This window comes from Symphalangus syndactylus, chromosome 19 (genome assembly GCF_028878055.3).
Source record: "Symphalangus syndactylus isolate Jambi chromosome 19, NHGRI_mSymSyn1-v2.1_pri, whole genome shotgun sequence".
In the NCBI taxonomy this organism is placed as follows: Eukaryota; Metazoa; Chordata; class Mammalia; order Primates; family Hylobatidae; genus Symphalangus; species Symphalangus syndactylus.
Window position 1 is genome coordinate 25,648,675 of NC_072434.2, and position 25,646 is coordinate 25,674,320.

At 36.8% G+C, this 25,646-nt stretch overlaps 1 protein-coding gene across 5 annotated transcripts in view; it reads right to left on the bottom strand.

Annotated features, from left to right (window-relative positions):
• The window catches only part of CRB1 (crumbs cell polarity complex component 1), a 218,105-nt gene that overhangs the window by 44,582 nt on the left and 147,877 nt on the right, over nt 1-25,646 (bottom strand). For 3 of the 5 annotated variants that reach the window (XM_055234170.2, XM_055234173.2, XM_055234171.2), the window contains 5 exons: nt 18,539-19,495; nt 12,509-13,056; nt 10,901-11,066; nt 4,960-5,866; nt 1,876-2,004 (listed from right to left, as the gene is read on the bottom strand). In XM_055234170.2, the coding sequence (XP_055090145.1) occupies nt 1,876-2,004; nt 4,960-5,866; nt 10,901-11,066; nt 12,509-13,056; nt 18,539-19,495 (2,707 nt within the window). Of the gene's footprint in view, nt 1-1,875; nt 2,005-4,959; nt 5,867-10,900; nt 11,067-11,406; nt 11,542-12,508; nt 13,057-18,538; nt 19,496-25,646 lie in introns of all 5 variants that reach the window. The other 2 variants (XM_055234169.2, XM_055234174.2) reach the window with 2 other exon arrangements.

The window sequence follows — 25,646 nt, forward strand, 5'->3', positions numbered from 1 at the left end:
CAGGAGAATGGCATGAACCTGGGAGGCGGAGCTTGCAGTGAGCCGAGATCGCGCCACTGCACTCCAGCCTGCGCAACAGAGCGAGACTCTGTCTCAAAAAAAAAAAAAAAAAAAAAGAAATATCTAGCATCATGTAAGTTTTTCCAGTTGAAAAGTCTCCTGGGAAAAGAAGGAAAACTCTAAGCTTTCTTTTCTTTCTATGTTTCAAATATATCTGAATTTAAATGTCAAATACAAATTTTGTAAACTAATAAATATCAGAGGACAGGGAAATGTTTGTTGTAAATAGAAACAATGTGTGAGTGGCAGAGAAAATAATCCAGGGTTTTGGATGAGTTCTATGCATTGTGCCATTCGGCAGAAACTGTGACGTTCAACCAGGAAGCAACCCACACTTGACAATAGTTGAATTACTCAAAATTAATGACAAGAAAATATTTGCAATATTTTGAAAGATACATGGAATTGGAATACAACTGAATGATCTCAGTTAATAAGTTGCAGAACCAAAATCGGTGCAACAGAAAGCAGAATGTGACTCAAGGCTATCTCCTTTCATGCACATATAGACTTGGAATGCCTGTACCACAAAGAACCAACCACAGAAGGCAGGCTGCAAATAAAAATGAACGTTAGAAGGGTCAAATTCAGGTATACCCTAGACTCCCTGCTGTTTTGTAAAAATGGCAAAAGACCTGTGTCTTTGTGATGCAAAAGAGGCTAGCTAGAAAACAGAAAATTCAAATTAATCCAAAGGGCACTTGCCGGGGAGCACTCACACATCCATTATTTTATTAACTATGCTTATGGGAAATATTGAGTCAGTCAAAATATCTTTGTCAAATATGTCTGAGCTCAGTTTATTGAATTTTTTCAGTGTAGGAAGTTTGATCAGAGGTCACTGTGTCTTACCCTGGATGATACACGAGATGGAAGAACATCTTTCTCATTAAAAAAAAAAAAATTGTGGTGAGCAAAGATTTATTCATACAGTTATGCTGGCACATCAAACAGAAGAGCAGAGGCTTTGAAGGCAGCTCAACCTTACTGCAGCATAGGTGTGGATAGGCCCTTTATACGTCACTTAAGCCCTCAGCCTCAGTTTGCACATACGCAAAATAAAAATCATAAAACCTTCCTTACAGAGCTATAAGAATTAGAGATGGTATTTGTAAGGTGCATGGCACAGTGCTAAAACAAAAGGTTAACTATTATCTGCTTAGATAGTATCTGTATTCTATAGAGCCCTGGTTCATAACTGTTTTGGGGACATAAATCCCTTTGAGCAGCTGATAAAAGCTATTCAGTATGCATTCTTTCTACCCCTAGCCACTCAAATACATATTCTAATTTTTCTGTATTTTCAGCAGGTCACAGATTGCCTGAAGCCATTGACCAACTCCATTTTAAGAATTCCTATATGAGGTGAAGAAGAGTTGAAGAGTTTCTCTGGGAAAAATAGAATCATATGGATAAGGTATATATACTTTTGGGTTGTAGGCAATTCTATGAGGCAATCTTTTAGTTGTAATTTATTTTATCTCGACAGCAACCATATTTGCATCATGTATTAGAGTTAGCAACAAAAAAAAGACATGAATTCAGAAGTACTTATAAGAAAGAAAAATAGCACATTATACATTTTTTAAAAAACATTTTTCCCTATTTGAAGTTTTGTCTAATAAAGTGTTCTCTCCTTTGACCTAAACTGTGGTTTTTCTTCTTTTTTATTGTTTCACTCTGTCTGAACCTCTATTTCAGGATAGATTTTTGTATGGGAACTGAGATAAAAAATTAGAGGAGAAAATGAACTTTGAGTAATCCCATCATTCTTTAGCTCAGAATTCTCTTCCAGAAAGCTCTAATGTGACTCACCGTTCTCCAGTAAAACCTGGCCGGCACATACATTTTAATTCAGCCTGGAACTCTGTGCAGTTGCCTCCATTGTAGCAAGTGAGATTTGTCTTCTCATTCCCACAGACTGTTGAGGGTAATCTGCTCTGTCTAGAGAGATAAAAGCAACAGCCACAGCTGTTCATCTTGTTCATCTCATTCAAGAAAACTTTTTTGATAAATTCATGTATGTAGTCAATGCCAAGCTAATTAAATACTCAGGCTGGAGGAGTTACAAATGCTTAATTGTGCTGTGTTATACAAGAATCATTTCTCCAGTAAAAAGCTCCTGCTGGAGGGTACTGTGACAAGCATGGCTATACATCTTCCATTTCTACACAGTTTTCATTTGTGAGATAAGATCTATGCCATGGGGTGGCAATAAATTTTGGGTTGGAAAAGAACTTGCTATAACTAGATTTGCTGCTGCTTTGCTAATAAATCAATAAAGGCCATAGGAAAATTGCATCTCTATAAAGGCCAGGAAAGCAAGGACAGCACTCTAGTACCCAAGCACTCATGTGATTTCTCTTGGTTTTCAGAGCTGAACTCCAGTTGCCCTGCCAAGACTTGCTGCTCTCTATGTAATAATTCATAGCTTCGAAGAATGCAAGCCAAATGCTGTCCAGGAGCTTTGTATATAGCACACAATGCTAACTGCATGTGAATTCAGAGTGTGGCTCTCTGGTATGGCAAGAAAGCTTTACATGTTAAAGAATCCTTATAAAAGGCGGAACAAGTATTAGAAGCTAAGCAGAACTTCACTGTAAGACAAAATCTAGTAGTGTGAAGGGACTGATGTTTAAAGGGTTTAATAGTGTTGCTTTGGACCTTTGACTCACTGTGTATGTGCATGGTATCAGATAACTAATAAATATTCAGGAAGTGTAAAATGAATTGAATTTTGTTCTGTTGTGTGTGCTGCAGCTAATGTGGATAGACTAGCTTATATGATGCTAAGTATGTCTCTTCCCACAAGAGCTAATCAATTCTACTTTAAAAAGAAGATATCATAAAGACTCTTCAAAAGAGCCAAAAATGTCAACCAGCTTTGAAAGAGGTCAATTAGCAATGCAAATATGAAGCTTTGTATACATCTTGGTTTTAATAAACAATTCCTGAATCTCATTAGAAGGTAGTTTTGAGGGCTTTCGTCTTTCAGAACTTGACTTTGATGAATTAGGCAGAAAAAAATTCTGGAGAACTAGTTACTAGGGCCTATGTGTTTATTTTACTCATCAAAATTCACAGTGAAATGTACTAAATTTGATCCTGAATTCTTCTTGCTTTTAAGCAGGCAGGTTACCTGTTGGGAACATTTAGCACCTGTAAGGGTGCCTTGCTTTCTCAGGCTCAGAACAGTAACTGCTAAGGAGAGATATACAACTTCTTACAGGTAGGCCTACATGTTATGTTTGCTAGGAGATTCATGCAATTAAGGTACCACCTCTGAATTAGTGTAATGTCTACAGGCTGCCAACCCATTCCAGGTGTTCTTGCCAAAGTTCTGGAATGCATTACTTGTTAATAATAACACTCTCACCTCCCCATAATGACTCAATTATTTAGTAAATTTAAAGCGGTGTAAGTTGTAAAAACAATAATAACTTCTTACATGGAAATACTGAAGCAATGTGACTTAGAAGAAAAATAGTCTTTCTTATCTCTGTTTATATAGCTTGAAATGGAGGTGGTTACAAGAACTAAAATACTGCTTTTGTAGTTGTAGAAAAATGTGAAATACTTTGAAATGGGCAAAAAAAAAAATCACTGCATATTCTTTCAATGCACTGCTGGGTTTATATAAAGGACCATCTATTATTATCCACTTTTGCAGTGGTCTGTGCCTTATATTTTCTTTGCTAAGCTATATTACAATTCTGTAAGTTGTAGAAAACAATATTAATATGAAAACCTTGTTCATCAAAATGCAAATTAATTTATCTATAGTGAGCCATACAAATGATTAGCACACTACTGAAGATGACTTCAAATACTAGTTTTCTTGCCCTATGGGATATTAAACAGTTTTGTATTTATTAATAAATTCATTCATTCATTCTTGTTCGTATATATACATATACATATTCTTTAGATTGTCCTTTGAATTAGTTTTTATATCTTACTAGTTTCCTCATTAATGACAAAATAATTAAAACATGTTTATTTTATATTTTTCTGAGAATTATAATTCCACTGTTTTGAAATTACAGTTGACCCTTGAACAACACATGTTTGAATGGTGTGGATTCACTTATATGTGGATTTTCTTTCACCTCTGCCACCACTGAGACAGCAAGACCAACCCCTTCTCTTCCTCTTCATCCTAATCAACACGAAGACAATCAAGATAAAGATCTTTGATGATCCATTTCCACTAATGAATAGTAAACTTATTTTCTCTTTCCTACGATTTTCTTAATAACATTTTATTTTCTCTAGCTTGCTTTATAGTAAGAAGACAGAATATGACATACAAAATATGTGTTAATTGACTATGTTATTGTTAAGGTTTCTGGTCAGCCAGGCTGATAGTTGTTACGTTTTGGGAGAGTTAAAAGTTAAATGTGGATTTTCAACTGCACGTCGGCACCTCTAACCCCTGCATTGTTCAAGGGTCAGCTGTATACTTTAATATACTCTTTTCGGGATTTTAGAGTATTTACTTGCCTGAAATAGCCCAGGGCATTATTTTAGCAATAGAAGTCATGCCTTCCCTAACAATACTACATTTCAGCCTTTGCATTTATTGTAAATGTATTTGTTTCCTGAGGCCTTGAAACTGTCAGACCCTGGGGCTTCAGTTCATGAGACATATTTTCACACAGATGACCGAGAAAATATTTTGCTGAAAGTCTGATTTAAACACTACCTTTCTGACTTGTAGAATATCCTGGTAAGTGAGATCCTGTCTTAACATGACCAAATTGTGACGGAAGCGACCAATGTCACCCTGTTCAGCACAATATATATGTATACCTTGAGGAGAGAGCTTTCCAATTTGACAAGAACAGTGATGCAGAGTATAGCTTCAAAGACTGAGCTTCATATGGACTTTATGCTCACCTGCAAAATTTTCCTGTAAAATTTCCAAAACAGAGGCAAGAATAGCCATTAGTATCACTAATGCAGGTGGCTCCATTTGCACACTGGTGACTCTGGCAGTTGTCTATATCCACTTCACAGTTCACACCAGTGTATCCAGGCTCACATGTGCAGTGGTAGGCTGCAACTCTGTCAGAGCAGTTGCCATGGATACAGGGATTTGAAAAGCATTCATCAATGTTGAGTTCACAGTGTTTCCCTGACCATCCCAAGGGACAGGAGCAATGATAAGAGCTATAGATGTCTTCACAGTTTCCTCCATGCAAACAGGGGTTGGAGTTGCAGACATTTAACTGCAAACAGCCAGTGACCACTGAATTGGTGGAGATTTTGAGAAATTGCTCTTCCTGAGGTTTATTAGTGAAACCATGAACATTTTCAAAGTAAGAGAGATAAATGCCTCCGATTTCTATTGTACTTAGACACCCTTGCAGGCCCTTTATATTGTCAATAGCTCCGTCACCCACATAAATATCTGTATTATCCTTCAAAAAGTTGAGGCTTCCAGTAGCAATTGTGCTGGTCACAAAAGGTGTTTGGTTGTCCACTTCCATTTGCCACCTGGAGGTCTGGGACAGTGGGTCTGTCATGGAAAGAGTCACTTCGTGCCATGTGCCATCATTCACTGACTGCAAACTTGTCAGACTTAGCATATAAAAGCTGTTGCCACTTTGCAATTGAAAGAATAATCTGGAATCTTGAATGCTAATATTAAGAAATTCAGGCTCTTTTTCTGCATGCAATATTATTACATTTGCATCCCTTGTTCTGAAACCAAATGTAATATTGGTGAGTTCTCTGGTAATATTCCCATTGCTTCTGAATAATGTTTGACTGCTTTGTCCATTAAAAACAGCATTTGCAATACCTAATGAGAGAAGGTGATAATAATCAACAACTTTATTAAATCTATACTTTGCTTAATTACCTTTGTTAATAGTAATGATCATTGTGTTAATAACATTGCATATTGACTATTTGATACATGTTACATACTGTGCTAGTTGCTTTTATATTATTTCTAATATAAAACTTTTGAATACAGGTATTATTATTATCCCCATTTTATGGAAGAAGTTGAGACTCACAGAATTTAAGTAATTTTGTTCATGGTCATGTAATTAATAAATAACAAAACCAGAATGTGAAACCTGGGTGGTCCGATAGCAAAACCAAAACTATACGTTTCTTTTCCATTGAAATCCTAATGCATGCCAATTTTTATTTTGCATTTGCTCTCACAAATAAAGCATTGATAATTCATTTTACACATAAATAAACTGAGCAAAAAGAAATCACAAATCTAGCTATGGTGACACAGAAAATTAACAGTGGAGTCTGGCTTCTGATTAAGCTGACGAGTAGGCAGTTAAAAGTAGCATTCCAAATGACTGATTTACTTACCTGGTAAAACTCCAATTACGTGACAAGCTGCAAATTCTGTATCTACACCCAAGTACTTTCATATACAACCATATCAATTGCTCTCATGCTATATGTGAGCACAGCACTTTGGGCAATCCTATTGCATTTCTCTATTAAAAACTTTTTTTCCCATTCTATAAGATGATTAATAAACAACTTGTTCTGTCTCTTAAAATATCTTATTCTATCTCAGCTTATGATCTCACATAATATTTTCTTGAAAAAACAGAGCTACTGCAGATATCCATCAAATCTGTAAACCTAATATTATTTGGATCCACACTACATTCTATCCTGCTATAATAGATGTACTGTCTGTATTCCCACCAAGGTCAACTCTACCAGTTATGCACTGGGTCCTACTGATTTTCACCTTTTAAACATATTATTCCTCTATGCATTCTTTTTCTTTCTTGCATCATCAATCCCCCTTCCATTTTGTTGTTTCCCATCAATATACAAATATGTGTAATTGCTTTAGTCTTAAAAAATAAAAATACACACAAAACAGTACCTTGACATCCCCCAATCTGCTGCTTTTTTGTCTATTTTATTTACCAGCAAAACTTAATAATTTTATATCCCCATGGTCTCACTCTATCATTCCTCATTTTCTCTTTTATATATGCCACTCAAGCTTTTGTCCCAGTCACTTCACTAAAACCACTTTCATGGTTATAATGAATGACCTCCATGTTACTCAATGCAGTGGCCAATTATCTATTCTTATTGTATTGCACTTTTCCGTAGCAAATGACCTGAAAACACTATCATTACATTATCAGGCACTACACCCAACCACCATCATCTTTCATTAAGACTAATTACTTCTTAGTGTCCCTGCTTCTACTCCTCTGCAGATCAGTATAACAACCACTGCTTAGTCAAGCTTCATTAGTTATCATCTAAAAAGAAATCCTAAATTCTAAACATAACCACAAGAGTGTACATGATCTGAGCCAGCTGTGGGTATAATCTCAGCTATCTGGGAGGCTGAGGAGGGTGGATAGCTTGAAGTCAGCAGTTTGAGACCATCCTGGGCAACATAATAAGACTCTGTCTCTCTTTAAAAAAAATATTCATGACAAAATTTTGCCATGTTAACAAAAAGCATCTACATGATCTGGCCCCTGATTAACTCTCCAATTCCAATTCATTCACAGGCCACAGCCACAATTTCTTTCCATTCATTGAAGATACACCAAGCTTGTTCCCAACGCAAGCCTTTTACACTTGCTGTTACTTATACCTAGAATATTATTTCCCCAGAGCTTCTTATACTTGGCTTTTTCTTTGTGTTAATATCACTCAAATGTTGCCTCCTCTGAGAAGCTTTTCCCTGACTATCCAAGTTAAAAAAACTGCCTCCCTGCATTCACTGTCTATGCTTAATTTTCTCCATAGCTCCCATTACCACTTAAAATTATGTTTATTTGTTTACTTGTTCCTTCACTGTCTTTCTGCACTAGGACATAAGCTTTATAAAACCAGGATCTTCTCTGTCTAGGTTATCACTAAATCCTTATGCCTAAGCCTGTGTGTCCCTGATGTATAGTAGGTGCTCAGTAAACATAATTAAATGAATACTCTATGAAAATAACTCCATCCTGTATCCTGAAAAGTGAGATAATGATTAGAAACCACAGCAGGAGCAAATTTCAGTGTATTATTCAAGTGTATTATTTGACTTAAATAAATCAATTCCTTTGATCTTATTGTTTTTTACTGTGTGTGTGTGTGTGTGTGTGTGTGTGTGTGTGTTTCAACCAGGTTTGGAGTTGGGAATTTAGGGGAAAAAAGAGCAACAAGTGTTTCATTACATGTTTTTAAGTAAATGTTAAAATGAAAAATCTCCAAAATTCTCCAACTATGAAATGAAGACTATGGTCTATAATGCTATATAAATATATTTATTAACTTTGCTGAGCACACTGAAATCATGTCTTCTGATCTGGGTAAAAACCACGATATACCTAATCACTTTTGTACTTCACCTTTTCTTTGGGGAACTTTGCCATAATAAGCACACCTGTATTTGAGGTGAGTTATAAATGTTTAAATCTTGGTACGATACAGAGATAGAGATGATTAAAGTCCTAAAGGCAAACTCAGGGTAATTTACCAGCTGTACTCTCAAGAGCATCTTTTCAATATATTTTGCTTGGAAAGAAAATATAATAGGGTCACAATATTACATAAAATTAAAATTATGAGAGTAGTAAAAGTGAATTCTGGCTTCATACCTGTCAATTAGAAAATTGATTTATAATTCCTATTGTACACCTATTTATTTACGTTTTCTCTCTTCACTAAGATAAGCTATACTTAAAAAATGCTACTGGGACTTTCTGGGGGTGTCAGAGTTGGACTTACTAGTCTTTTGCTATCGGCAATGTTGTAGCAGTAAAGGTTCACTTCACTTCTTTCTGACACATGTTTCTCCGGTTCCTAAACTGCTTGATGTGTAGATTGCAGAGCAGTGTGCATACTTTTTTGGGGCTGCCACTGTTTTTAGAAATCCTATTCCTTTATCCTGTGAAAATATTCAAAACGATTTGGACACCAGGTAGAACATAGCTGAGACTAACAACTTTAGTATTTCTATCAAAAGATCAACAGTAAAATTAATAATTAAGAAATTATTTTAGAATAATTAAAGAAGTAGAACGAAAAAGTATCATTTAAAATTTTGTGCCCCATTAAAAACCAATTTACATTCTTTATGCCAACTCATCATGTTTTCTATACATGTGTAGTACCTATTTCTTAAGTATGAAACATAAAAGTATATGTATTTTTCTTCCCCAAGTGTATATACAGTGTAATGTATTTCATACAGGTCTTTTAAATAATATGATTTTGAAGTATAGAAACATAAAAGTAAATACATTTTTTTCTTTTTCTCAGTTACTTCGGGGCCCAGACTAGATAGTATGTCATTGCTACTGACCTTAAGCCAAACTATCCTCTAGTTCCATTCCATTACTTTAGTGCAGTATTTTTATTTTTATTTTCATTTTGAGACAGGGTCTTGTTTTATTGCCCAGGCTAGAGTGCAGTGGTGTGATCCTAGCTTACTGCAGACTCAAATTCTTGGGCTCAAGCAATCCTCCCACTTCTGCCTCCTAAAGTGTTGGGATTATAGGCGTCAGTCACTGCATCCAGCATGTATTTTTTTTTATAGTAAGCTGATAATGTACTTAATGTCCACAGCAGTTAAGTGAAAATATTAAGTAAATTTGAAGAAAATAATATATCAATTTATTTATTTAACAAATATTGATGAGCAAGAAACCACATAGAAAATTTTCTTGCCTTGTGAAGCTTATATTCTCATGATGAAAGAGATGATAGACAAATATATCAATGCATATGTAACAAAATATCAAGGAACAATAAGAGATAAAAATAAAAATAAAGTCAAGTTGGAGGATGTTTGTGTAGAAACCTGAACGAAGTGACAAAGGTGACCTGTGAATCTCTGGGCTAAGAGAGTTCAGGAGGGAGGTGCTGGTGTGTGGGCCTGACTGTATGGAGCAAAAGAGAGAATGGAGTGAGAATATCGGAAGCACATTGCGGACAACACATTAAAGGATTTTTTTCTCCCTATTCTTTAAGGCAGAGAAATGGGATGGTAGCTGGTAGGAATAGGAGTGAGGGAGTGTCAAAAGAAATTTTTTGTAATGATGGAAAAATTGATACTGGTGTGTGAGAGAAAAGTTTTAGGAGCACAATCTTTGAATAAGGGGAAGAAATTAGAATTCAGTGCAAACTTAGAGGGTTGGCTATCAACTGGACTGTGCATTATTTGAAGTAGGTGAGAAGACAGAATATAAATAACAGTATAGTTAGTGGGTGGATATGTCAAAATTGTGAATACTGTATAGTATTCAAATTGCTAACATTTGGAAAATTGTGTTTTGTAGTACAGAAGATGGACAGGAAAACCTTTCACAGTGAGGGAAATTCTCATAGAAAACATTAATTGAGTGCCTAACATGTTTGATTATTTACAGATAAGGTCATAGAATCATCACAAAGAAACCGAAAAAGTAGAAAGTGTTCTCCTATTTTACAGGTGAGGAAGGTTTAGATGATGGAGATCACATGAATTGCCTGAGGCCTCATAGTTAATAAATGGCAATGTGTAACATGCACATATTTATTCTGTGTTCCCAGTAATGAGGGAAGGAAAGTCAAATATTACCTTGTTAATTCTTTTTTTAGGAAATCAGCTTTAAGTGATTAAGCATCTAGGTTTAGAGTTGCTGTGACCTCCATTTCCTATCCAGACACCCACCAAGGGCAGGATGAGGCAAGAGGCCAGTCAGGTTTATTAGCCTACTCTCATAGGGGAAACAAGCATAGATTAATTTAATAAGCTGGCTTTGTCTATACTCTTTTTCTGTGTTTGCTCTTGGAATAACTCAAATGTTGCAACTTAACCGGTGAGATGGTAGATTTGAACTCTACCTACATTCAAATCCTTGAAGCAGCGGCTGGCACTGGGCTCCGCGAGGACACGGGCTGAATCCACACCACTGAACCTCCTCACAGGCTTTCCCACTTGTGTGGGCAGGACAGGAACAGGAGAAGTCATCCCACAGGGAATGGCAAACACCTCCATTGTGACAGGGGTTGGACTGAGCAGAAAAGAAATCAAAGGTATAAAAAGCACTGGCAACTAAATAGAAAAATGTTGATGGTGAGACCACATATCTGTTATTTTAAAATGCTAATTTCCCTGCATCTTTACGTTTTAAACTTTTAATATCCATTGTTAACTAAATAGAATAAAAATGACTGCTGCCATTACCAGCTCCTTTCTAAAAGGTCAGAGTGGTGGCAAAGAGAGAGAAAAGATATAAAATTGATCTATAGGACAAGGAGGATTTTTCAAGTATAGCAGCGTCCTCTGTAATTTACAAATTACCAGGCACTTTTTCACATGCACTAATTATCATTTGAGGAAGGGATTCTTACTCCTGGTTTTACAGATGATAAAAAGAAGGTGTTTCCAGTTGCCCAAGATCCTATACAGAAGTGAAACAGTGAAACTTGGTACCTAGGTCCTCTGGATCCCAACTCAGTGAGTGCCCTTCCCACATTGGTCTGCCTCTGAATCAGACACATAGTATTATTATTTGAGTTCTCATAAGGTTGCTCACAAAACGTATTCAAAATGAAAGTATTTAAAAAAATTTTTTAGAGCATGAACTGTGTTTGTCCTGGGTCTACTATTAACATATGATTCGGGCTAGTTACATAACCTTTCTAAACTTCAGTTACTTTATCTGTAAATAACGTAAATTGGGACAACAACAATGCCTGCTTTCCACAGTAGTCCTTCAATAGAACTAAATGGATTAATCCATGTAAAATAGTGCCTAGTACATTGAAAATGTTCCACAACTATGTTATAATAATTCAATTGTGTATATTTAGAACCAAGCTTAGTGTAGGGCCATAGTTGGAGCTCAACAAATGCTCGACACACAGAAATGCATTTCCTTTTTTCCCTTTGAAAGGTCATGCAGAGCTGACAAGTTCTTGTATTTAAGCAGCTCTTAGAAGAGCACATAGAATATTTAAAGTAAAGCTTGGGCTTTGAGAAATTATATTTCAGAGGATTTCAACTACCAGAAGGACATTATCTCTCAGATTTCTCTTGTTGTTGCTGACTTAATAAAATTTCAAAACAATAGTAGGTGGGCATTTAAAATAAAGTTAACAATATCACCCAAAAAGAGTTAATTCGGTTAAACCTCTAGGGTGCCATTAGGAGTTTAGGAATTGAAATATTATTATACTTAAGTAATTTGATTGCTATGAGGGTGAGAGAATCCTATAGTTGAAGTTACTTTGGTTAGTTAAATAGATCCTGATGCCAATAAGATCAAGGCCTCATTTCTATGGCTCAATGTAAATTTCACAGTCTTGTTGGAAAAATATAGATGAAATATTATTCTGTGGTGGGTCAGTAACATCATCTTTATATACAAAGAATGGTTTTAATAAGTTATCTTTTTAATAAAGTAAAAGTTTAACATACAGTATATACCTAGTTTGTATGAGTAATCATTACCTTGCAGCTGTTGTCTCCAGGACAGCCTTGGGTTACATTGACAAGAACTGGATTGAGAGATGCATCGTTTGTTGAATTTGGAAAGAATTCCAGATTTTGGTTGTTTAGTCTTACATCTTGGATACAGCCTTTGAAGAATCCACCATTAAGTTCAGTGTCTTGCTTGTCAGGTAGGCCACCAATGTAGACGACATCCCCCTTTTGGATTTTCCATGTAGAAGCAGAAATAAATCCTAGGTTTTGTGAAGATTGATACAGTTCAATTTTATTTGGCTTGATTTTCAAAGATATCAAGTGGACACTTCCATCATTAAGAACAAATTTTACTACTAATTTGGGAGAGTTTGGAGTCAGCATTGCTAGTCTGCCACGCTCTAGCCAGACACGGATATATTGATAAGTGCTGTTTTCCAAAGCTAGAAGTAAGCCTGATGGTTGAAGTGTTCGGACAAACATGGAGAGGCTGATGGTGTCTCCATAGCTCTCATCAAGAGTAAAGACAACATATCCAGTGGAGTCGTCCTGGCCAAATCTGCCTGCCACATACTCTTCAATGTCAAAATAGAGGAGGAGGAGGAAAAAAAAAAAAGAAACATCTTAAGGCTCAAAAGACAGAAGAGATGGAAGACGAAAATTATACATTTCACACACACATGCACACAGGCATACACACTCATACATAGCTTTTAAAGTTCAAGACAGGCTTATTAAATAGAATAATGATTTGGCCTCTTTCTCGGCTTCTGAGTTTACTTCATCCCTAAAATAACTGTATTTTGGTTTGTAGTTTACACTTGAGGCCCATTGATCACAAAACAGACCAAAAAGATCTCTGCATTGATAAACTAAATAATCTCCCCTTCGCTGCCCTAAAATATGGGCCTTAATGGTGGTATACCAGACAGTACTATACTCCAACTTGGTGGAAGAAATTTTTGGACAAGGGCACTTCATGCAACCCTCTGCAAGTGGACTGTGCAGGCAGTCATAATCTTTGCTACGTAGAGGCACGCTGAAGCAAACATGTCACTAAACCTAGTTATTCTTTGTAAAGAAATTTATTAGAACCTGGACTGTATTTGTCTCAAGTCTGCTATTAATATGTGATTTAGGCTAGTTACATAACCTTTCTAAACTTCAGGTTTTTAATCGGTAAATAACATAAATTGAGACAACAGAAATCAAGAATTAGATGATTAAATCTTCTCTTGGGATGACATCTCACATAAGAAGCAAGGCAGTTGAGCAAGGAAAAAGAAAGACCCTTCCTTCTGTGGTCCTGGTTGGGAGTAGGAAAGGCACAGGAAACAGAGAACTACGGGCAAAGCTGAGTATTAAACCCACCATGCATTTCCTGTGGTCAGAGGAGTTAGTGATGCTCATATGTGGCAATGCTATTGATGTGCATCACCTCAAGAAAACTCTTGAGATGTATAAAAATAAAAACTGACATTGTAAAATATAGGTGACATGGTAGGAAGAAAACTTCCCATCCTCATCAAGCTTACATTCTAGTTGGAGGAAAGACACCAGACACAGACAAGGAAGCAAACTATATAATGTGTCAGATGGTGAGAAATCCTTTAGCATGAAATGTCAGGTAGAGAAAAGGAATAGGGCAATTTGGAGGGGTGGAATTATAATTTTAAATAGAACAATCAGGGAGGAACTCTGAGAAAGTGATATTTGAGCAAAAGCCCAAAGTTATACTACATTATCGTAGTAACTCAAGAGAGAAAAGATGGTGGCTTGGATCAGTGGTAATGTGAAAGTGGTGAAAAGTGGTCAGATTTTCAAAATATTTTGAAGGTAGACACAACAGAATTTTCTGGAGCAAGCTCATCTCTAAGGTTTTGGGCCTAAGCAACTGGAAGGATGGAGTTTCTATTTGCAGAGATAGGGAAGAAAACTGGAGGAACAGATTTTTGGGTGAGATGGGAGTCCATATTAAATTTGAGATGCCTCTTTGGGTATTCAAGCAGAAGTGACCAGTGGGCAGTTGATATAGAAGTTCAGGCACGATGTTCTGATAATGTGGAATTTGTTGGTATACATCACCTTCCATCAGCCCTTCCTTCAACATTGGGAATCACATTTCAACACGAGATTTGGAGGGGGCATACATCCAAACCATAGTAGGTATTTAGAGCCACAAGACTGGATGAGATCACCAAGAGAGTGAGTATATAGAGAGAAAACGAGAGGTCCAAGAAATAAGCCCTTGGACTTGATGCAAGAGTAGCCAGTAAGATAAGAGGAGAACCAAGGGAGAGTGGTGGCCCATAAGCCTGGTGAGAAAATAGTTTTTCAGGAGGAGGGAGTGTTTAATTGTGTTAACTGGTATTGAGAAATCAAGTAAGATTGGGACTGAGAATTGACCATTGATTTTGCAATCTAGAAAGCATTAATAACTTGACAAAAGCACTGTCTTCAAGATATTGCTGTCTTCAAGATTTTATATCCCAGTACTAACCAGAAAAAAAAGAGCATATTTCAGCATGTCTAAATGTCATCATACGGCCCAGCTGAAGTTTGGGCAAAGGTAAGACACATTTTAGTTTAGCTTAACTATAGTAAAACTTGCTTAGACAATCATCTGTGTTTGAAGATCTTCTGCATAAAAGGCTATATTTTCAGAACACTGACTTGATTTAATACAGGAACATTGCATTTTGAATCTGCATTTGGAGACCACCTGCTCCAGACAACTACCGGTAGCTTTCAAAAGTATACTGTTAGATAAAATAACCCCTCTGAAGAGGTTAACATCTCTGAACACACTGCATCACTTTCATATAAGATAAAATGCTTAATAAGAAAATCTGGCCCTTGCAGCCCCTGAGGTTTGAAGATATGCCCAGAATCACTCAACCTCAGGGGTAGTGGGGTGCCTGCTGGTCACCCCAGGACGCCTTCAGCATCACTTTGTGGATCTGGATTAAAAGCCAAAACACAAAGTATTTTTTTTTCTCAGAAGCCTGATTCGTCAGCAATCCTATTCCTCAGAAATCACAAGCAACTAGTCAGCATGTGTGATTTGCTACATGATTTTAGAAACACCTGAAGACACATGACTTGGCTGTGCATTTGGAAGGGTGATACTCATACAAGTGGTTGACATGTCATGAAGAGGGACAACATATGCAGATGAAAAACAATTTTGGCAAGCTTTAATGATTGATGGAACACAACAAGATGAAATTTCACAAGAATAAGTAAGAGCCAGTTCTATCTAAATGTGCCTTATAAGTGTAGAGTGGGAGAAACAGGACTATGTGGCATCATGAGTGACAATGATACAAAGTGATGCAATCACGAAGTGTGGCTGCCAAAAAGTCAATGTTGTATTAAGCCGTAAAACAGAAGCACATTATCTAGAATAAGGGAGGTTATGGCCCTGTGTGTCACTGTATCATCCAGCACATACAGACATCACATCTTAGAAGGAATACAAAGAAGCAAATATATTCCAAAACCTGCAAGCAGCTGATGAAGTGTCGGAAAACTATGTCATATGGCAAACATTAGAAGAAACGGGATGTTTAGCCTGAATAGAATTGATGGTTTAGATGGCTCAAGATACTTTTCTTCAGATATTAAGTATTCTCAAGTAGCAGGCAAGTTGAGATTTTTATTTGCATGTCTTCCAGAAATGCAACATGGTCAATGAAGGAAAACAACGGGCAAATCCTATTTTATTTCAATATAAGGAAATAACTTTGGGGCAACTTTTGGCAAGATGGAGTGAGTGATCTCTCTATTTGTGAAGGTGTCTGAGCAGAGATTTGAGCCACTACATTTGGCAGGTACAATTGCGTTAAAAATTCAGTCACAGAATGAATCTTCTTCTATATCTAGGAAACTATAACTCTAAGAGAATAAAATTCTCAAAATCTAGGTATATGGCTGAAGAGAAGAGATGTGTAAATTGCTTTTGTAAAGTCAAATGTTCACCAGAGAGCAAGAGGTAGGTGATGCCATTTATTCTGAGTAGTAGTATCTTGAATGCTTCAAGTTCTTACAAACAGTCAACACAAGATATGCTGAGAGAAACTTATGGACACTTCTGTGAACTAAGCTTAGTTAAATCCTTTTCAGCACTCTTTCTGCTGAGAAATTAGATTATTTTAAAAAGATCAACCTTGATATATTGGAAATCACTATGTCTTTTGTGTTTAGTCAGCCACCGAAATCCTCTATCCAGTCTCCTTGTTCATTACAGTGTATACCATGGTTGGAAAACATTGAGCCAAATATGAGTGCAAGGCATGAATGGGCTGAAGTTTCCCTTTGTACTTTTTAGTATGTCTCCTCCCTCTTGAATATACACGTACAGTAGCAGAAAGACTTCATGTTCTCATTACTGCTTAAAAGCATTGTTTGTAGTGGGAATAAACTCTCCAGGAAACATTCCTTCTAGATAACAGAAAATACAGAATATTTTAATTTTATAATGAAGAGGTGATATGAAAAATATAATTTTTCTTAAATTTATACCAAGAATTTTCAGAAAGAAAAGATTTTACAGAACCGTCTCTCTGTAAAGTGATCTTTTGAAGTCAAATATTTTCATGAGGGTTAAACAGTTTCAAATAATGTTGGAGTATGAGGAAACTGGGAGAAGCGGGGGAAGGGTGACTAATTCAGGAACTTGGTTTGAAAAGTTCATGGTTTTCCAAGTTGGATAAAATAAAGAAAACCAGAACCCACTGGATTGGCATCTCTTGAATCTATTTACTAGGACAGTTAACATCACCAAGGTCAGTATTAACCTCATGGGTCACTGCATCTGGAAGCCAGTCAAAATGAGTCAGCATCTGTTTGTTATTTTGTATATGTAGTAAAAATATTGCCTTAGGTCAATTAAATTTTTCTTCAGAAAGTGAACATTGCCTCAGCATAATTTCCCTTTTTCTCCTTAAAAAAAATCACAAAACAACTTGCCATTCTATTTAAAATATTACGTAGAGCTAGTAGACGCCATACTTCATTGTCAAACAGGTCCGTGATTTGTAATGAATATTGTGGTCAGGGGGAAACCCTTGAGTAGTTTCTAATAATTCTTAGACATTTGAACATGGAATAGAGTATAGGCTAAGACTGGTTTTAATTTTACTTCATATAAAGCAGAGAAGACTACTTACCAGATGTTGTCCTACTTCAAGTTACTCTAAAATCTTGGGGTAAATTACAGCTGAACTTCAAAGCAGTCTCTTACAATTACCTCTCAGACTTTTTCAATGTATGATAATAATAATAAAAAGAAACAGGTAAATATTGATCACTATCAACAGCAATCTCTAGAACAATGTTGGAAGTTAAGGATTTTGAAATACTTTGCAAACTGTGGTTTATTAGAGAAATTAGATCAATTAGTTTATGGCATCTACCAAGTTCTACTATTGTTACTTTCCACATTTTCTTTTCTTTTTTTTTTTTTTCTTAAGACACCTAGTATATTACCTGTCTTCTCCAGGGCAACCTTGGAAAAGATACCTTTGAATAAAATTGGCATTTTATAAAACCACTATGCTTAATTATGATTGCGGAGCAAGTGTGAATTGTATGGAAAGGAGAGCAAGGAAATGAATATTTACAGAGAATTTACTATGCACAAAATATCATGCTAGTATGTGGCACTGACAAATTTTATGTCTAAGGTTCCTTTTTTTCCAAAAGATTATTTCTCTTTCAAATGAGATTTACAATAAATTTCTGATATGCGACCAATGGTAAAATTGCAGTAGCATTTTGCACACACAAGGATGAAAACCTCTTTGGAAAGGAGCTATCTGCTTATTTTTTTTACTTCTCTGTATGAGCGAAACTGATGGCCTATGAATCCACTCAAAATTAATTAATGCACATCACTGCCCTCTTCTTTTCTTTCTCATCAGTGGGCAACCAGCAGCAGAAGTCCTGTGGGGTCATTATGTTTCATAGCAGGCAGAAGCAGTCTGGCTGTTTTTGCTGTTTCTGCTCTGCTCTGAGGCACGGCACTCCTAGCCATAGCACTTAGCTTCCTCTCACCTCTCAGACAGTTGGGGCCTTTATAGGGCCTGTGGCAGTCACACTGGTAATTCAGCCACAAGTTGATGCAGCGTCCTCTGCTTTGACAAGGTTGGCTTTCACACCAATCCTTTCTCACACAGCCTGCCTTGACATTTAATGATGAGCCAGACGAGATGTTCTCCAGGGTAATGTGATTCCAATCAATTTTAATGTCTTGGAGACAGCCTACAAACGAAGGTGTGGATGGTATATTATAGAAGTTAAGCAGAGCAACACCATTGCTGGTCGTTCCCACTGGTAAACCACCCAAAAAGGAGTTCTGAAAAGCACATATTGATTGATCACTTTCAAGTGGAGAAGGAGTTTTCGCGATGCATTTCTCCTTACAGGAGTCGTCGATTAAGGTAAGGGTCACAGCCTCTGCAAATATTACCTCCACGAAATGCCACTCTCCATCGCTGGTGTTGTGGGAAATGTACAGAAGCACCTTTGACTGATTATTGACCTGAATTGATAAGTGAATGTAGCCACTTAGCAACTCCAGCTTCACAAACACATCCCTGTTGCTTCGGAAAAGTAGAAGAGCCATTGGCTGAACAGTCTGAAACCTGAGGGCTATGTTACAAACTGAGCCCTTGGTTGTCACTGAGCCACTTTTGACCCACAGGAAGCCATCGCCCTCAAACGAAAGTGTGGTTGCGATTTCACACAGGGACCCGGTGTAGCCAGATGGACACAGGCAGCTGAATCCATGCTGGCCATCTTGGAAGTGAGGGAGGCATATTCCATTATTTAGACAATGCTGATGGGTACAGCCCAGGAGAATATCAGAACAGTCCCTTCCTCCATAAAAAGTTCTAGAAAGGTTATCAAATGGGCAATGGCAAGTATAATTCCCAGGCAAGTTCTCACAAGTACCACCATTTTGGCAAGGGTTTGAAGAACATTCATTGACGTCTTCTTCACAGTGGATTCCTGTTAAATAATAAAAAGGGGCTAAAATTATATATATTCACATCAAAAATAGAAGTTTCACGTAATTTGCTTGTATAATCTTGCAGAAGTGCATGAATAGCTCAGGTTTAGGACTGTAATGGAGTAAAATGTAAACGCTTATTAAGGAAAAGTAAAATCAATTCTGTATTCCACCTGTGTCATGAAGAAAAAAGATGCAGTCATGGCAGGCTTTGTATTCTTCCTCTAAGAATAGATAATTTGCCAAATACTGTGATTGATTCCAACTATCATTGCCAGATATACATGTAGCACTGAATATCATACAAACAAAAACAAGAAAAAAGATCGCTCTTGGCACTGATGGTAAGATACAATTTATTTATTTTGGGACATTTTTCTCAGACATTGTATATTCTGTCCCTAGCTGCAGATTTCACTGTATTCTACTTGGAAACAGTGATTTTGCCTTATATCTTGTTTATACTTCCCCATAATTCCTAAAAGTTTGACAGAAATATAAATAGTCCAAACAACTCTCACCATGAAGGGCTTCTAAGGTGAATGGAAGGCCCCATTTCCTCCTTCCCTACAATGCCAGTGTAAAACACGATGTCTATACCATAACAAGGTCTTTTCCTGTTTATTATTTTAACTTCACTTTCTACTTTTGTTTTTCTGATTCCAAGTCAAAAAAATATATCTAATTAGGGAATTATTAGAATTCATTTAAAAAAAGTAACATGAAGAAGTATAACACCTTTTAAAAAGGATGGCTGTTGCTTTTCCAGGGAGATTCAAATGAATGAAGAGTAACAATAGAAACTGACATATGCATAGGACTTTATGGTTTCCCCATCATCTTCATTAAAATTATTATATTTGTGCTCACTACAATTTTCTGATGTTTTCAAAGCAGATATTTTTAGTTCTCTTTCACAGAATAAATTGAGGTGTAGAAAGAGCAAAGTCTAAATTCCAAAGCACTTTTAATATCAGACTCTAAATTAACTAGTTTTTTTTTTTTTGTTTGAGATGGAGTCTCGCTGTGTTGCCCAGGCTGGAGGGCAGTGGTGCAATCTTGGCTCACTGCAAGCTCCGCCTCCTGGGTTTACACCATTCTCCTGCCTCAGCCTCCGGAGTAGCTGGAACTACAGGCACCCGCCACCACGCCTGGTTAATTTTTTGTATATATATATATATATATATATATATATATATATATTTTTTTTTTTTTTTGTAGAGATGGGTTTCACCATGTTAGCCAGGATGGTCTCCATCTCCTGACCTCCTGATCCACCCACCTTGGCCTCCCAAAGTGCTGGGATTACAGGCGTGAGCCACCACACTTGGCCTAAATTAACTAGGTTTGAAAAATCCAACCTGGCCATGCTTGGTAGCTCACACCTGTAATCCCAGCACTTTAGGGGGCCTTGCCGGGCAGATTGCTTGAGGCCAGGAGTTATAGATCAGCCTGGCCAACATGGTGAAATCTTATCTTTACTAAAAATACAAAAACTGGCCAAGAGTGGTGGTGCGTGCCTGTAACCCCAGCTACTCTGAAGGCAGGACAATCTCCTTGAACTTGGGAGGTGAAGATTGCAGTGAGCCAAGATAATGCCACTGCTCTCTAGCCTGGGCGACAAAGTAAGACTCTTGTCTCAAAAAAAAAAACAAAAAAAAAAAAACAAACAAAAAAAAAACCCAATCTGACGCACTATTTTTTAATTAATAATTTAGTATATTCTCATTTATTGTTTGTTATTAATATGCATGTCTTATTTTCCCATTTAACTCTATGCCCAAATGTGTGTCTTTAAAAATTTAATCCAAAGATTCCTATATTGATAATGTTGGATCAGAACCCCAGCTATGCTGCTTGTCTTGTGAGCAGATCACATATACTTTCTGTTTTTGTTTCCTCATCTATGAATGGGATTAATAATAGTATTTACATCACAAGGCTCTTTTAAAGATTAAACCGGTTAAGACATGTAAATATTCATAACATTGCTTGGTATATAACAAGTTCTCAATAAGTTTTGGCCAATACTAAAAAGGAGTAAGAAAGAATTACCCTCTAATGACAAAATTCAAATAGTACTGTAGTCATTGAGAGAGACTATTTAGAAAGTGTGGGCATGTGCAGTGCCCTGTAAATTGCATAATTTTATATGAGAAATTCACTTGGACAGCATATTAGTCTAGAATCTCATCAAATTGTGCTTTCCATGAAGGAAGGAAAATGTCTGTTTTATTCACCAATGTATGTCTAAAACATAGCATAGAACCTGGCTTGTATTCACCATTTAGTAATTAATTTTGGAATGAATGAATTCATTATGACCTTCCTAAGGTGATTAAATATTTAATAATGCATTTAATCTGATCCAAAACCAAAGTGCTCATTTTGTGTAAACTTTTAGACAAATGTATGAAATGTTAATCTTTGATGATGTACTGCCATTTATGAGCTACACATCTAGGCACTTGATTGGACTCTATTGTACTTATATTTTACTGTATTGGGATTACTTTCATACAAGCTTTGTCAATGCAAAAATATTTCAAGCTCTGTGAAAACAGTGGACATATTATAATCTTACTTACAGCCGCCCACAGCACCTGTACAGTGCTAAGGGTATGAATGATTAAATTTTTGATGGATAGAAAGAACAGAACTGAATGGAACTAATCTATTTGTTAGATAATCATCCTGGGAAGCACAGAAAACTGACACAGGAATTACAGGTAAACCACAGTATATTCTAAAGGGGTGTTCCAATACAAGTTTAATATAACTGAATATGAAAAGTTGAAACTTTAGTATTAGAAGATATTTTACTTAAACTTGATTTTCAAAGGATTTTAAGAACAAAAAAATTAATAACAAGTATTTGATTGAGGGTAAAACTATTGAACAACTGATATGGCATAACAAAAGCAAAACACAATTTTTTCTCCCACCCTATCTTGAAACATATTTAACTGGGGAAGGGTTTCATTGCCTCTAGATAAGTCTTCAGCAGACCTCAGGACTTTTTGGCTCACTATTGGATAGTAGTGTCACTATCTCTTAAAAAAAACACACAGCAGTTAGAATGGTCTGTCACATATAATGATCAAAAGTCTCAATGCAATTTAGAATAAAATCTTCTTTGTCTTTAGGCTAACTTCAGGCTGTCTTGAAGGAAGATTCGGAAGCCTTCTTCCCTCTTTCTATTCTTCCATTGTCTCCACCTTCAGATTTATGTGTTTTGTCCCCTAGAAGACTGAAGTTGGTGGCAAAAAAAGGGGGAAGGCGATACAGAAATTATTTACCTGACTGATACAATATGGCTCCATGGTTTCTGAGACTGGGAGGTGTTTAAAGTTGGTATTTGTTATAAGGGGCACTTATGAGTTCCTTGGAGCCCAGTCTATTCCTGCAGCTGAGACTCACTCTAGATAACTGCGAAGGCAGGCGGGCATTGCCTCTCCTTTTACTGGTGGCTCATATTTGCTCCTCCCTCAACCCCTTTGCTATTGGTTTACTGACATTTACTCCTTCTTCCTTCTTTATCAACTCTTTTAGTGGGATTCTTTGACCTTCCAGCAGAGGCCTATTGGGAAGAACTCTTTTTACACAAACTGCCTACTAATGCTCCTACCATGGGTTCCCCATCTAGACCACAGGATTCACGTACCCTTAACCTGCAGTAGGAAGGGAGCACATTTACTTTCCAACACAGCACAGCAGCAATTCTTTCTCCCTCTTTCCTGACGCCACGGATTAAGAGTCATCACACTTTTTCATCTTTAGATTCCTCAGGCAGGTGGAGAATCTAGTCTAAGTTTCCTGTTCCTTCTCTTCCACCAACTTTAGATGACACTGGAGCACTCCTGGAAGCTATGGTCACTCTGGTTTAGAATGCAGCATCTAGCCCTCAATTTGAGGAGTAAGGTTCAACTCACAACACAGCAGCAAGCCTCTCCAACGAAATCTCCTTATAGAGCCACTCCTTCAAATTGCCTCTGAAGAATTTTCGCATATCCCTGACATAAGTATAAACCTTTTGGCCAGGCGTGGTGGCTTACACCTGTAATCCCAGCACTTTGGAGGCCGAGGCGGGTGGATCATGAGGTCAGGAGTTTGAGACCAGCTTGACCAATATGGTGAAACCCTGTCTCTACTAAAGATACAAAAATTAGCCAGGCGTGGTGGCGTGCGCCTGTAATCCCAGCTACTCAAGAAGCTGAGGTGGGAGAATTGCTTGAATCCGGGAGGCGGAGGTTGCAGTGAGCCGAGATTGTGCCACTGCACTCCAGCTGGGGCAACAGAGTGAGACTCTGTCTCAAAATAATAAATAAATAAAATAAAATAAAAAATAAAAAAGTATAAATCTTTCAAAAACCTGAAGTCTGTTATCTGTATTTACTTTAACATCTTGTGTTTTTATTTCTTTCATAATTCACTTTGGTACCTGACAGCAACCATATCTCGACCCCTTAGATGAAATTTCAATTGACCATTTTCTCAATTTATAGAATAGCTACTCTATGATGTACTCTCAGAGTACTCTCAGAATACAAACTAGAAGACGTAGACCTAGCCTGAATGTACTTACAATATAATGGAAGGACAAAATATATATTTATGAAAATCCATTGTACATAGTATGTTCCCAGCAGATGTCGATAACATATGAGAATCAAACTCAGGCAACATTAGAGCATATTTAGGAAAGTTTTAGGAAAAAGACTTTGAATGATAGATAACAAAACATCTTTAGATATAAAATCTTCATATTAAATTAAGTCAAATCAATAAATATTGATTACATATCTATCATGTATAAAATATTGCAGATAACATGAAGTTTGAACTAGTCCCTGTCCTCAATGAATTTAATAAAGGAAAAGTAAGACAAATTTGTGAAAAACTAAATGTTAGTGCAAGTCAAGACAATACTGAAGAGATTTCACTAGACAGTATACAATAGATTCCAAGTGAATAGTTTAGGCAGTAGCTGCTGCAGAGCCTCTGGAGAAGGGTATCTCTTCAGGCCTGGCTGGGAAGTTCTTATAGAAATAGAATTTAATATAGGTTTTCAAATATAGGTCAAGTTGATAAAGAGGTCCTTGTGGCCGGACGCAGTGGCTCACACCTGTAATCCCAGAACCTTGGGAAGCCGAGGTGGGCGGATCACGAGGTCAGGAGATCGAGACCATCCTGGCTAACACAGTGAAACCCTGTCTCTACTAAAAATACGAAAAATTAGCCAGGCGTGGTGGCAGGCGCCTGTAGTCCCAGCTACTCGGGAGGCTGAGGCAGGAGAATGGCATGAACCCGGGAGGCGGAGCTTGCAGTGAGCCGAGATGGCGCCACTGCATTCCAGCCTGGGCGACAGAGCGAGACTCTGTCTCAAAAAAAAAAAGAAAAATAAAAAAATAAAAAAGAAAAAGAGTCTTTGTGTGTGTAAATAAGTGAATAAACAAAACACTCATCGATGGGAAAGCTTAACATTTAGAGGTGACAATGAGTTTGGCAATCTGGTTGGCATGTAGGATTTACCTTGAAAACTAAACACACAAAGGTTAAATGTAGCCAGAGTGGAGAAGGACTGGGAACTTACGAGGTTTTTAGCTGTATTTATTTATTTTCTGGCAGTGGGGAGTCATATGTAATTGTTGGACAGAAAACCAACATGGTTTCTCATAAAGACCACCTTCATAGGGATATGTAACAGAGTGAAGTGGGAAGAAACTAGAGACAGGAAGACCAACTAGGCAGCTGTTAAAACTATTGACACATAAGCTTATTAGGGCTTGAAATAGGATGTTTATTTCTTTACAATTTACAGTACGCTTTCATTTATCCTTTGTGGGCAAGTAAGTGCAGATGGTCGTGCTTTCTATACTATTGCTTACTGTATTTTTTATTATGATTGCTAAAATTTATGCATTTGATCTTCATAAAATGTCAAAATATGATTGTTTCTTTAAATATAAACAGAAAAGCAAGTTTTAAATTTTACCGTCATTTAAAAAAGAACAAAAAAAGGAGAGAAAGCCTGTATTAAGATCGATAGTCCGAAGAACAACAAACAGAATTAGGTATGAAAAGTAGAATGATAAACAGCGATTTATGCTTTTACTTCACTTAAAATCAATTCTATTGACATGTCCAATG